Here is a 14,413-nt window from a genome sequence, read left to right as displayed (position 1 = left end):
CCCCTAGTAACCCGCTGTTTATCATGGTTACCAGCCTGATCGCTGCTCCCGCTGGTCACACACAGCGATGTGTGCTGACCAGCGGGAGGGCAACGACCAAAAAATGGTCCAGGACACTTTGCAGCGATCAGCGACCTCGCAGCAGGGGCCTGATCGCTGCAAAGTGTCACACACAGCGACATTGCTGGTGAGGTCGCTGTTGCGTCACCAAAACCGTGACTCGGCAGCGATCTCGCTAGCGATCTCGCTATGTGAGACGGGGGATTTAGTCATGTTGAAAGACATGTTAAAGGGTCAGACATTGACTTAGCTACCTTCAATAGGTGGCACTAGAGAGGCACAGCTAATTTGCATACATGTTTTCCAATCAGAACGGACCTATGACTTTACGCCATCGACATCACCCCTTAGTACTGTATCAGGACATTTTATTATTAGCAATCTAAAACTAATTTAGTTATCTTTTTTAAACGTACACTACCTATTGCAATCCTTTTCCTTTTCTTTGCTGTTTTCTTTTTTCTCTCATCTCCATCAATTATTTGCATACATAATTACTGATATCCGTTATTACAAATTAGTAAATATATCGTGCACCGGTGCCCATGCTCACATTTCTTCTGGATGGTGTTACTTTGGTGACACTACTGAAATATTGATAAACGATAATGTGACCAGTGTCTTCAGGTTTTATCGATGCATAGTGAAGAAACTACGCCTGCCATGCTCATATCGAAATCCATACTTGTACATACATCTTCTAGTCAGACATAATGGCACAGTCCACCACGCTACTGTGTCAGGCTTAAAAGAAGGTCAAGCAGAGTCCAAAGCTTTGTGTTTTAGACTCTATTTGCCTCAGTGAAGTGAATTGCTCCATTGGTTGGAACGTCTGAATACCGTTTTCCGGCTGATCAGACAGAAGCCCTTGATGAAGTGCTCAGCGAGTGTGCTACATTAGCGTTTTAACCTTTTAATAGCCTAAGAAATGCTTACGTGTGAACTTTTTTTTTCTTTTCTTTATTTGCCACTTTACTTTTGTTCCTCCTTTTACTAACAGCTGTAGAGTATACATTTTCTTATAGCATTCTGTCATTGTAGGTTTAATAGTTTATTCTATAATATATCTTTTCTTTATATCTGATTAGTTATATCCTGCAATCATCTTAGTGCCTCCTTTTGTGTAACTCTTTTGTACTCTATGTTCTTTCAACCCATCATTCTAGTGAATGGTAACATCACGGCTTTGGGCTGTAGTTCCCCTGTAGATTTTGGTAAGAACAATGAATGACCGTGTGATTTGCACAGTCCCTATAACTGCATCGGGGAAATCCTGTCCCTCCAACTAAACAGTGTACCGTGTATACTGTGCCATACAACTAATTTATACTTTTTAGATTTAACAATTCCCTCTTAACTTGATTCTTGTATTTGTATCCTATTGATGCTGAGACGTCCTATGAGTCAGATTACCGCATGCAAGGTGACGTATTGGACCAGTATACTTTCATCTCTTGCAGAATTGCAGTTTCTATGTATAAATTTGTTTTTGGAAGAAATAATCTCTAATACTTTGCTTAGGTGTTAAAATAAAAACTGTTTAATTAAGGGGGTTGTTCGGTCCAAACCGATAAGTCTGCAGTCACTCTGTGTGACTGCCGACTTATGAATCCACTCAGTGCACACACTATGCGCTGCGAGGATTCGCCGGTTTCAGACCTGGGTATGGAGGGTGCGTATGAGTTATACATACCCCCTGCAAGTGGGCACGGTCTTTCTGCATACACTTGTATGGAGCAAGGCCACACTCTCTAGTCGACCAAGCTCACTGGACGGCAGCACCATAGTCGGGGCACGGTCTCGCTCAGTATAAGTGTATGGATCGAGGCTGCTCCCACTCCACGGCTTCTGCCCGGGAGTATGTATAACACATACATACCCTCTGGACCCGGCTCAGAAACCGGCGAATCCTTGCAGCTCACACTGTCTGGACTGGGGGGTTTCATAAGTCTGCAGTCACATAGAATGACTACAGACTTATCGATTTGGACCAAACAACCCCTTTAAACCTGTGTAAATTAACTTTCTATGGTTTGTTGTTTGGGACAAGACAGAACATTTCCCCATTGCCTTACCTCTACTTAGAAACAGCCAAAGTTCACCCCCAAAAAGCATAGGATTGATTTAAGAGGGAGGCAGTTAACTCTTTAAAAGTCAATTTTTTGCTGTGATCTCAAATGTACCTTTGAGTACTACTGATCCGCTACTTATTTTCTGTAGTATTGGATGCTTTTTAGCTTTGCTTTGTTAGGGCGCTGCTATGATCAATGCTTGCATGTTAGCTACTTGGTCTCAAGAGAGGTTGTCTAAAATTAACCTCCTGTTCCTTCAGAGACTCTGGCTTCTATCAGTGACCCAAGCAGTTTTAATTGGATTGTCCAAGTTTTTTAAAAAATTGTGTCAAAGCCAGAAATGTGATAAAATAACTGTTACGGTACATACGGTACCCCATCAATCTCCTGCCACTCCATCGCCCCCACCGGCTTTTGTTAAAGGGATTATCAGCTACGTGTACTATTTAACATAAACAACACAGCACAGCCCAAACATAACGAAAAACACACACCTACCGATGTCCCACTACTTCTCTGTCTGAAGCGGTCACATTCTGCCCCCTGCTGGAAGAAGGAGCAGAGAGATCAGTAGGGGGCCAAAGTATGCCTGAAGTGTCCTACCATCAGTAAGAATGTGTTTGTTTTTTTAATGACAAAAGTAGGGGACGACAGCTGTTCTGCACTGCTGACTTTCTTTACATGTGCAAGTGACCACTGCAGCCAATCTCTTATCTCAGTAGGGCTGTCTGCACATACAACCCAAGATTGTTGAAGATGGTTATTGACTGCAGCTGTCACATGGGCATGATCAGCACTTCATGCCTGGTTTATGACCGCTAAAAAAGAACAGTGTCCCATGAAAGGGGCAGAGGTTTTTATTACTTTTATCACATGCCATGCTTTTAATTACTGCAATTTTTTTTCTGGACAACCCATTTAAAACAGCAACTTGGTTTGGCCACTGCACAAGCCAAAAAAATGTCCGTGCATGAAGAACTGATTCCATTACAGCGAGAATGCAATAATTTTGTACTAAACGGCCAGGTTATGGGGTGTGTAACATGTATATTAAACCAGATGACGTTTAGACAATCTTCTGGCAGTTTTCTACCTCTCTAATATTGCATAAAAACTATGAGAATAATTATGTCATCTGGAAATGCTGCATTTTCCTCCAGAAGTAGTTCCATCACCAGAATTAAACGTAGACTATATGTAAATGGTTACAGATTCCTTTTGCTTGATCAAATGTTTTAGGCTTTGTTCACACTCGTGTCCTGTCTTCTGTTCATATTGAAAGACCTATCCCTGTGCTCTTATCTGTCATACCATGGGCTCTAATGGACACAATTGACTTCTAATAGAGTCTTTCTGGGTTCTGTATACAGTTCCCTCGTTTTGACATTGTAGTGACAGAAACTTCTGCGCTACTCCAAACAGAAGAGGTGCATAGCAGTGTGAACATAGCCCTTGTTTGTCGATACCTGATACTCCATACAGTCCATGGACATGTTTGTGATTTTTCTTTTGTTTGTTTAACCATAATATGTAACATGTCAAACTTTTGCTTGCTTAATAGTAGAAAACTTTCTTAAATATTGGCTACAATTATTTTCTCTATATAACAGTTTCCCAACTATTGGTGACTACAGCGGTGACACGCGCTGTTGACATGTCACCACTCTAGTCACAATGCCAAAATACGGAAAGCTGGCGCTGTACCCAGAGCGGGTGCGTAGCTGATTATATGTCCATGATTAAGGTGAAGCAATGAACCTGATCACTAAGGCCTCATTCACAAGCCAATGTTTGTCGTACTCGAGCTCTCATACTATAGTCTTTGGGCCTATTCACGTGTCAGTTTTTTTTTATATTTTTAATAGAGACATGATTTCCTTTGGATTTATTTGCAGACAAAACCAATCAGGTGATTGGATCTATAAAAAACAAAACAAAATAAATAGCATGCAGATGACTTCCGAGTTGCAACGTGCTGGCCAATTTTCTCTGTCTGGTTTCTAGACGGAGCTTGGGAAACCTCAATCCGTTTTGTTTAGCATATGAGAAAAACTGGTGACAAATGAATGATAAAGACAGAAGTAGGGATCAAAAACGGATCAATGTCGGATCCAGTACACTGATGAACATTGGTCCATTTTTTTTTTGATGAGTTAAAAACAAAACTGTACATGTACATCTAAAACTGTATATATTAATAACCTGTATGTGCAGAAAAATATGATGGTTTATGTACCCACAGTAACCAAGTGAACCTGTGATTTAAATGATTGTGGTGCTCTTCATACAGTTACAGAAACCTACTGAATCTTTATACCTTATTTGCTTACCAAGCCACTAACTATGATGATACATTACAGGAGATTATGCAGGCTTTCCAGGCTGCGGACTACTACGACTACACAGTACCTACCGCCATGACCTCAAGATTTATGCATCTGATGAAGGAAGGGTGCAGATGACTGCTGCTGCTTTTGCTAAGGTAGAATTTAGGAAAGTTGTAGTATCTTTTTGCTTACATTATGATGTTTCCAAATGCAGTCCTACAATATAATACAGACTTTTTTATTTTAAGCATCGAGATCACTGGTAAATTTGCAACATTAGGGAGACTAGCTGTAAATGTTTTTCTTCATTGTATGACCAAACATATCAATTTAGTCATTATGTATACATTGAAGGGAATGTGTCCTCAGACACATTCCATGCCGAAAAGCTTGGTGCCCTCCACAAAAATCATAGAAGTCATACAAAATACTGAATGTAGTTTTTGTTTGAGGGGTGTATTCATTTTTACATGAGTAAAACTGAAGATTTTGTAATGAAAGTATATCAACCTTACTTTTCATTTTTTTGGGGTGTAAAAAAATTTCTGTGAAACTCTGTCTTGTAAAAAAATTTTAAATTGTTGTATTCTGTGAGATAAAGCTTACTTTCAAAGGGGGCATGCTCATGCCAAGTACTGTATATATTATAATAGAAGTAATATGTAATGATGCACGGTTTTGGGGGAGGAGGTCTGCTGCTGACACTGTTATAGGGGTAATGTCCCCCAATTCTGTACTAATATCCCCCATCCTGGTATATATGCCCCCCTCCCTGTTATACGTGGCTCCATCCCCATCCTTGTATGCATGGCACCCCTCATCCTCCATCCTGGTATGCATGGCACCCCTCATCCTAATATGCGTGGCACCCCTCATCCTGGTATACATGGCACCCCCATCCTGGTATGCATAGCACCCCTATCCCCATCACACTGCACACACAAAAATAAATGTTTCTACTCACCTTGCTTCCCTCTGCCCCAGTGCTGCGTCCTGTTCTGCTGCCAGCAGCTGATCTCATCGTGTGAGCAGCTCATGACGTCACTGCCATGTGCCCTCACAAGGTGAGATGAGCTGCCAGAATAGTCACTGCTAACCACGCCGGAATTATGGGCGTAGGCAGTATTGACTTCATTCTTCTTAATAGCAGGCGCACACTGTAGCCGCAGCCTCCGGCTTCCTTCAGCGGCTGGGCAATCGCATGTGCCCACTATTAAAGAGCATGAATATTCACTACTCCCCACGCCCATGGGAGTGGGGAGTAGTGAATATTCATGCTCTTTAATAGTAGGCATATATGACCGTCGAGCCGCGGCAGGAGCCGGCAGCTGCTGCTGACACTGTGCGCCCATTATTAAGAAGAATGAATATTTAGTGCTCCACACTCCTATGTGTATATAGTAAATGTTATATTTTATATTTAGTCCACTCAAGTCAGGGATATTCATTTTAATTTTAGTGGATTTCTGAGTATCGTAGATACTTGTGCGGTGATGTAATTAAAATCAATAGTGCACATGAAAATAAGAAACTTTTTAATATAACTTTTTAATCTTCTTCTTTCTTCTCCTGGACTGAACTTTCATTCTCAAAATTCTCAGTTCATGGGTAAAATCTGACTTCGGTGAATACAGATTTTCCCATTACTAAGAAGATGACAGTTGGTGCTCTTAAAGTTCTATGGAGAACTGTAACTGTCGTTTCAGCAGAACTTGCTGCCGAATGTCTGTTTCTGCCTCTAGCTCCTCCCTCCTTCATAGAATGTTATAAGTACCAACTGTCATCTTCTATTTTAGCAATGTTTAAATATGTCTTCATTGAATACAGATTTTACCCATGAATTGAGAGTGAAAGATCAGTCCAGGAAGTAAAGTTGGATTTCCCTGATACGATATATTACAAAGTTGCACTATTGATTCTTGAAATAAAAATTAAAATGGTGGTTACACTTGTAAACATATAGTTTATTGTATTACAGAGGAACTGATGATACAATATAATATGACATGCTATTCCTTACAGGGTCTCCTGGCATTAGAAGGTGAGCTTACACCCATTTTGGTTCAAATGGTGAAAAGTGCAAACATGAACGGACTCCTGGACAGTGACAGCGATTCCTTAAGCAGCTGTCAGCAAAAAGTGAAGGTTCGTCTCCATGAGATCATGCAGAAGGATGCAGATTTTGCAGAAGAGGACCTGGACAAGGTAGTTCTGGAGTCCTGGGCTAGAATCCCACCATAGAAATTCCAGCATTTGTTATATTCTCTTTGTGCTCTTGTTAGTTTCCGGTGTATTTACATTTTTGAATGAGATTGGATGGGATGTAATAAATTATGCTGCAGTCATATTACCATTTTTTGCTGCATGTCAGTGATGAGGTAAAGAAGAATACTGAATGGCGGATTTCTGTTGAGATCTTGTACTTTAGATATGAGATAAGGGTAGAATAAGGCTATGTGCTCACGATGCAGAAATGCTCCGGATTTTTTCCTGAGCGTTTCTGCATCTCCCTGGCAGAAAAAAACGCATGCGGATTGTACATGCGTTTTTCCTGCCAGGGACATGCGGATGTGAAGCGTTCTTCACATGCATTTCCGCATGCGGGTTGACAAGCGCCTTCCAAGCGATTTTAGCATCACTTGGAAAGTGCTTGACAACTTGGTCACACTATATAAATCCATGCAAACAGCATGGATTTATATAGTGTGACCGTAAAGAATGTCAAAAAATAAATCTATACTTACCCTTCGATGGCCCGCGCTGGCTTGCTCACCGTCCCGGCTGCTGGCAGCGGTAGAGTGAAGGACCTGCCGACGTCAGCGTCCCGTGACCCGTCACATGATTCTGACGTCAGCGCAGGTCCTTCATTCCACCTCGATCTGCCGGCATGCGAGGAGGAGCGCCCCACGGGCCGCCGGAAGGTAAATATATATTTATTTTTTATTTTATTCTTTTTTTTACAGTTTTCTATGGTACCCAGGTCCGGAGGAGAGTCTCCTCTCCTCTAGACCTGGGTACCATCTGCACATTAGAATGCATGGAATGCGCATCTACATATACAGTGATGCGTAATACATGCGATCTAATGCAAGTCAATGGCGGCGAAAACGCAGCACTTCCGCAAAATAATTGGTAGTGCTGCGTTTTTTTCCGCAATGATAATCCGCAGCGGATTATCATTGGGGAACATGGCAGGCCTTCTACCATGTGTTTGTTAAGCGTTTCTGCAGCGTTTTCGCCCCTGCGGAAACGCTTAAAAAACGCATTGTGGGCACACAGACTAAAGCATTAGGGGCTTAAGATAAGCCTGTCTATTCCTTATTTCAGTTAACAATACCTTTGTTCTAGTTCAGTGATAAATACGAGGCTGGACATCTTTTTCCTATATGGGGTAAATACCAGAGTATGTATGTGAATAAATGTGTGGCTCTTCTGCTTACGTTTCTGCAGCTGGCCCCTACGAGTAGCAGTTCTCTGCTTAATTCTATGGAGTCCATAAAGAACCCTGTGAAGACTTGTGACTTGGTGTTTGCCCTCATTGAGAATCTGACCTCTCAGATCCGTCAGCGTTTGGAAGATCCTAAATCTGCAGGTAAGGTTTTTTTTATAATATTAAAAACACTTATATAGTTGTGATTGCAGATTGCTTCATAGACCCATTTTATTCGTCTGAGTAGTTATCTGACATCTTTCTTAAGTTAACAGTGTTACCTGCATGCTTCTAGCACAGACATAACAGCGGGAAATGAGCACGGCGCTCTGCAACAGATCAATTAAAGGGGCTGTCCACTACTAGGAGAACACCTTCTGATTCAGAACGCTTGTCCCCGTTAAAATAAAAACATCTACGCTCACCTCCCGTGCCAGCACCGTTCCAGTGGTGTCGGCATTTGCTCTCCCGGGGCTCACGCGGCGTAACAACTTCGTGAGCACCCAGGATAGTGCATGCCAACACCGCTGGAATGGCGCCGGTACGGAAGGGGAGTATAGGTGTTTTAATTTTAACGGGGGCAAAATTTCAGAATGAGAAGGGGTTGTTATAGTAGTGGACAACCCCGCTAACCGCTTACTTGCCATGGTCAATAGGAATCGTGGCATGTAAGGATTTTGACAGACTTAAAATTGCTTCCAGATCTGCTCTAGATTAAAATCAAATAGTTTTTTCAGAGGCTAGATCTAACAGGCAAGGTAACATCAGAATAACACCTAAGCTAGTCTTGAAAAAATAAGTCCTCAAACAGCTCTGTCTACAAAAAATAAAAAAGTTATATGTCTCAGAACATGCTGGCCTAATATACAGTTGTGCTCAAAAGTTTACATACCCCGGCAGAATTTTTCCTTTCTTGGCCTTGTTTCAGAGAATATGAATGATAACAAAAAAACTTTTTCTCCACTCATGGACATTGGTTGGGTGAAGCCATTTATAGTCAAACTACTGTGTTTTCTCTTTTTAAATCTTAATAATAACCAAACACATCCAAATGACCCTGATCAAGAGTTCACATACCCCAGTTTTTAATACCGTGTATTGCCCCCTCTGACATCAATGACAGCTTGAAGTCTTTTCTGGTAGTTGTGGATGAGGTTCTTTATTTTCTCACATGGTAAAGCTGCCCATTATTCTTGGCAAAAAAGCCTCCAGTTCCTGTAAATTCCTGGGCTGTCAAGCATGAACTGCGCGCTTGAGATCTCCCCAGAGTGGCTCAATGATATTGAGGTCAGGAGACTGAGAAGGCCACTCCAGAACCTTGACTTTGTTCTGCTGTAGCCAATGACAGGTCGACTTGGCCTTGTGTTTTGGATCGTTGTCATATTGGAACGTCCAAGTACGTCCCATGCTCAGCTTCCGGGCTGATGAGTGCAAGTTTGCATCCAGTATTTGCTGATAACGTGCTGCATTCATCTTTCCTTCAACTTTTACCAAGTTTCCTGTGCCTTTGTAGCTCATACATCCCCAAAACATCCGCGATCCACCTCCGTGCTTTACTGTAGGAATGGTGTTCCTTTCATCATAGGCCTTGTTGACCTCTCTAAACGTAACGTTTATGGTTGTGGCCAAAAAGTTCAATTTTGGTCTCCTCACTCCAAATTACCTTGTTCCAGAAGTTTTGAGGCTTGTCTCTGTGCTGTTTGGCGTATTGTAGGTGAGATACTTTGTGGCATTTGCGCAGGAATGGCTTTCTTCTGGCGATTCGACCATGCAGCCCATTTTTCTTCAAGTGCCTCCTTATTGTGCATCTTGAAACAGCCACACTGCTAGTTTTCAGAGAGTCCTGAATTTCAGCTGATGTTATTTGTGGGTTTTTCTTTGCATCCCAAACAATTTACCTGGCACTTGTGGCCGAAATCTTCGTTGGTCTACCTGACCGTGGTTTGGTTTTTACAGAGCCCCTGACTTTCCATTTGTTAATCACAGTTTGAACGCTACTGACTGGCATTATCAATTCCTTGGATATTTTTTTTGTATCCCTTTCCTGTGTTATACAGTTCAACTACCTTTTCCCATAGATCCGTTGACAATTCTTTTGCTTTCCCCATGACTCACAATCCAGAAACGTCAGTGGCTGGATGAAAGATTCAAGAGTCTGTCTGGATCCCAGAAACTCACTCAGCTTTTATGCACACACACTGATTACAAACAGGTCACAGGTGAGGATGTTACCTTTAGTAGCCATTCAAACCCATTTGTGTCAAATTCTGTGCATGTTATCAGGCCAAAATCACCAGGGTATGTGAACTTTTGACCAGGGTCATTTGGATGTTTTTGGTTGTCATTAAGATTTAAAAAGAGAAAACACAGTAGTTTGACAATAAATTACTTCACCCAACCAATAACCATGAGGGGAGAAAACGTTTTTTTGTTACATACATACATACATGCATACATACAGCTCTGGCAAAAATTAAGAGACCACTGCAAAATTTTCATTTTCTCAGATTTTTCTCTTTATAGGTATATTTTTGAGTAAAATGTACATTGTTGTTTTATTCTATAAACTACTGACAACATGTATCCAAAAATCAAAGCTAAAAATTTTGTATTTATTTGCAGCAAATGAGAAATCATCAAAATAATAAAAAAGAAACAGTGCTTTCAGACCTCAAATAATGAAAAGAAAACAAGTTCTTATTCATTTAGAAACAATAATACTCATGTTTTAACTCGGGAAGAGTTCAGAAATCAATATTTGGTGGAATAACCATGATTTTTAATCACAGCTTTCATGTGTCTTGGCATGCTTTCCACCAGTCTTTCACACTGCTATTGGGTGACCTTATGCTGCCGCTCCTGGCACAAACATTTAAGCAGTTCTTCTTTGTTTGATGGCTTGTGACTATCCATCTTCCTCTTGATTACATTCCAGAGGTTTTCAATGGGGTTTAGGTCTGGAGTTTGGGCTGGCCATGACAGGGTCTTGATGTGGTGCTCCTTCATCCACACCTTGATTGACCTAGCGATGTGGCATGGGGCATTGTCTTGCTGAAAAAAAACAGTCTCCAGTGTTGGGGAACATTGCCTGAGCTGAAGGAAGCAAGTGTTTTTCAAGGATAACCTTGTATGCGGCTTGATTCATACGTCCTTCGCAAAGATTAACCTGCCTAATTCCAGCCTTGCTGAAGCATCCCCAGATCATCACCGATTCTCCACCAAATTTCACAGTGGGTGCAAGACACTGTGGCTTGTATGCCTCTCTAGGTCTCCATCTAACCATTAGATGACCAGGTGTTGGGCAAAGCTGAAAATCAGACTCATCAGTGAAGATTACCTTACTCCAGTCCTCTATGGTCCAATCCTTTTGGTCTTTGGCAAACTTCAGCCCAGCCTGGCTCTCCTTTGCTTCTCATTGATGAAAGGCTTCAAAAATATATATTTTTTCTAACAGAGTATTTAATTTGCAAAATACTAAACTTATGTAGTATTATTTATATCGCCATACTTCTACTTATGGAATAGAGACTTTATTTATGCAGCAAATGAAAAGTGGAAAATTTAAAATGTCCAAAAAACAACACTGAAGAATAGATGTTTTTTACATATTTCCCGTAAAGAGTTAATAAAGGGTATTAACTTGTATGTACCCCAATATGGTACCAGTGACCAATACAACTCATCCTTCAAAAAAGTCATGCCTTCATACAAAATAATAAAAAAAATGTTCCCTAAAATGCAACGGTGAAAAACAAAAAAAAGATGTGTGTACATTAAAGGGGTTGCCCGGCCTTGGGGTACAAGTTTGCAATCCCACTATGTGGCTACAGACTTGTGAATCCTCACAGCATGCAGAGTGCGAGCTGTGAGGGTTTTATGGTGCCGGCGCCAAGTGCGGGCGGTCACGTGACTACAGGTATTCGATTTGCATACATGCGGTCATGTGCCGAGTAGATGTGCGCAGCCTTGCTTAATGAAAGCGAATTGAGCGAGGCCGGATACGTCTAGTTGGAATGTGGCCGGGAATATTCAAATTACATACTTGCAATCAAATGACCGTCGACTCTTGGAACTGGAAAATCCTTACAGTGTGCAGTGTGCGCGCTGTGAGGATTCACAAATCTGCAGTGATTTCAGACTTATGCCCCAAGCCTGGGCAACCCCTTGAAGGCTAAATTAAGCGTAGTCCTCAAAGGGGTAAATATGGAATGCATACTACTAGGCTGGTGTATGTGGTACTACTAAAAATGCCTTTGTTCCTAGAGCTACAGTTATATCATAGTGAGACTTTGGAGCTGATGTTACAGCGATGGACCAAGCTAGAGAGGGATTTTCGCATGAAAAGTGGGCGTTATGATATCAGCAAGATTCCTGATATTTATGATTGTGTCAAGTATGATGTCCAGCACAACAGCTCACTCAACATGGACGGGACTGATGAACTCTTCAAACTTTCTAAATCTTTAGCAGATGTCATAATTCCACAGGTCGGTGTAGTCATCATTTATTGTAAGTGTATCCTTCAAATGGAACAGTATAAATCTTCTTGTCTTATTTTAATTAACATTTGTTCTAGATTGACTTTATCATCAGTCACCAGATTTCACAATCCAAGCTTTATACGTTAAAGGGGTTGTCTGATCTAGAATGACAGGTCTGCAGTCACTCTGTGTGACTGCAGACTTGTGAATCCTCCCAGCTCACGCACTGTGCACTGCAAGGATTCGCCAGTGTATTGAGCGAGGCCGCACCCATTAGACAGTTTCTGCCTGGAAGTATGCATATTGCATGCTTGACCGCCGTTCCCAGCGCAGCTAGGATTATCAAGTCTGCAGTTACATACAGTGACTGCAGACTTGTCATTCTAGACCGGACAACATTTTGTACCAGCGGCATGGTTACACTGCTTGTCTGAACTATTCTCTCTCTAATGCTGCAAGGTGAACCAGGTTTGCCTCTGCAGCATCGGAGGAGCACATGGGCCCTGGGGCTGAACTCATCCAGTGATCAGCTTTAAAGCACTGTATGAAAGCACAGAGATTGCAAGCACGCTCATTGCCAAGGAAACTGACCACCACTGATAGACGGCAGAGGTGGCCAGTAACCTACGCAATGAGCAGTAACCAATAAACTTCCAATGTTGAAAATAGAGAGAATTTTTAAAAGCTAGTAAAATGTGCAAAGTGTTTGATAAGACAAGCAACTTTGAATTTACGTGTTTGTGAAGATGAGGCAACCCCTTTAAAATGATATTAATGAGGCAGGAAATCTTTAAAAAAGCCTTTCTGACATGAATTTCTTTTCACAATTTGTACATCAGCCTCATCAAGTTAAGTGTATTTAATAACACATATACAATATGTATTGTAAACATGTCTTTGAAAAGGAAGATCCAGATACAAAATGTGCAAGGGGCCAAATTCACTGAGTTTTTAAAACGGTTATCAAGTCCATATAACAAAAATAATATTAAGTGAATAGCAGACATTCACAACCTTGCAGGAACATGATTGGGGCAGATGAGGAAATGAGGAAAAGGGGGAGGACAAAAGAATAGAAAAAATGTATACGGCATGTATGATTTTGTCTCAACCCCAAACAAATCTGCTTACGTCGCACCAGTACCAATATGAGAGTGGATCTCCGCCAAGCTCAAACTGGATTCTTAGTACAATAGCCAAAATTGCCAGAGTAGAGCATATCTGTCCTCCAGATTAGTGTTGTCTATCAAATCTTCTCTCCATAGTTTTTCCGCGAACGTATCCTGCTATTTGTGGTTTTCCAATACTTAAGCACAACAAGGCAAGTAGATAGTACAAAGCACAGGAGCCTAGTTTTCAGTTCTACGTATGCACAAACATTAGAGCCATGTTCATTCTCGCCATACGTCAGCTTCTCTGGATCTCCTAGACAGATGTTATGCAGTACAGGTGTCCCATACTGAATTCCTCTCTGCATCTCCTACACATATCAGAATGGTCTACAAAGGGACTGTAGAAAGCATCGTGATAATGTATTACAATATGTGTTTCCAAAGAACTTGCATGAAGTAGAGGGGTGGGCATCCATTCCCCTGAGAGCAGCCCATACACACTAACTAGGACAGTATGGAAGAGAGTGAGCATGGGGATTTGAATCTGGTCTTATATCATTTAGATTAGGAGCCTCATTAAAAGTAGGGCTAGAAATCTTCATGTGGAGTAGCTATGATCTCCTGGACCTGTCTCCCAGCCGCAAAGCCATTTTTCTGATAATTAGATTACAAAACATTTTTCTTATTAGTTGGAAGCTTCTACATGCTGACCCCAATTATACACAGGCACTGTGTTTTGTGAGTTACCACATTCTTTGCAAATATCAAGTCATGGCCTGTTCTGTGTTTTGTAGGAATATGGGATTAATAAAGAAGAAAAACTGGAGATCGCATTGGGATATTGCCTTCCACTAATTAATAAGATCTTGCTGGACCTTCAGAGAACTCACGAGGACGAGTCTGTGAATAAGCTGCATCCACTGTGAGTTAT

At 41.4% G+C, this 14,413-nt stretch overlaps 1 protein-coding gene across 16 annotated transcripts in view; it reads left to right on the top strand.

Annotated features, from left to right (window-relative positions):
• PPIP5K1 (diphosphoinositol pentakisphosphate kinase 1) overlaps positions 1 to 14,413 on the top strand; it is a 204,372-nt gene that overhangs the window by 89,399 nt on the left and 100,560 nt on the right. For all 16 annotated transcript variants that reach the window (XR_012251298.1, XM_073653167.1, XM_073653162.1 and 13 more), the window contains exons 16-20: positions 4,493 to 4,614; positions 6,482 to 6,664; positions 7,910 to 8,051; positions 12,153 to 12,376; positions 14,277 to 14,404. Coding sequence is in view for 15 of the 16 variants with exons in the window: in XM_073653167.1 (XP_073509268.1) it covers positions 4,493 to 4,614; positions 6,482 to 6,664; positions 7,910 to 8,051; positions 12,153 to 12,376; positions 14,277 to 14,404 (799 nt within the window). In the remaining variant the exon portion in view is untranslated. The remainder of the gene's footprint in view (positions 1 to 4,492; positions 4,615 to 6,481; positions 6,665 to 7,909; positions 8,052 to 12,152; positions 12,377 to 14,276; positions 14,405 to 14,413) is intronic.

This window comes from Phyllobates terribilis, unplaced genomic scaffold, assembly GCF_046119375.1.
Source record: "Phyllobates terribilis strain yellow unplaced genomic scaffold, ASM4611937v1 Scaffold_11__3_contigs__length_659146591, whole genome shotgun sequence".
NCBI lineage: Eukaryota > Metazoa > Chordata > Amphibia > Anura > Dendrobatidae > Phyllobates > Phyllobates terribilis.
Note: the sequence above shows the minus strand (reverse complement) of the source record. Positions and strands in the feature narration are given on the sequence as shown.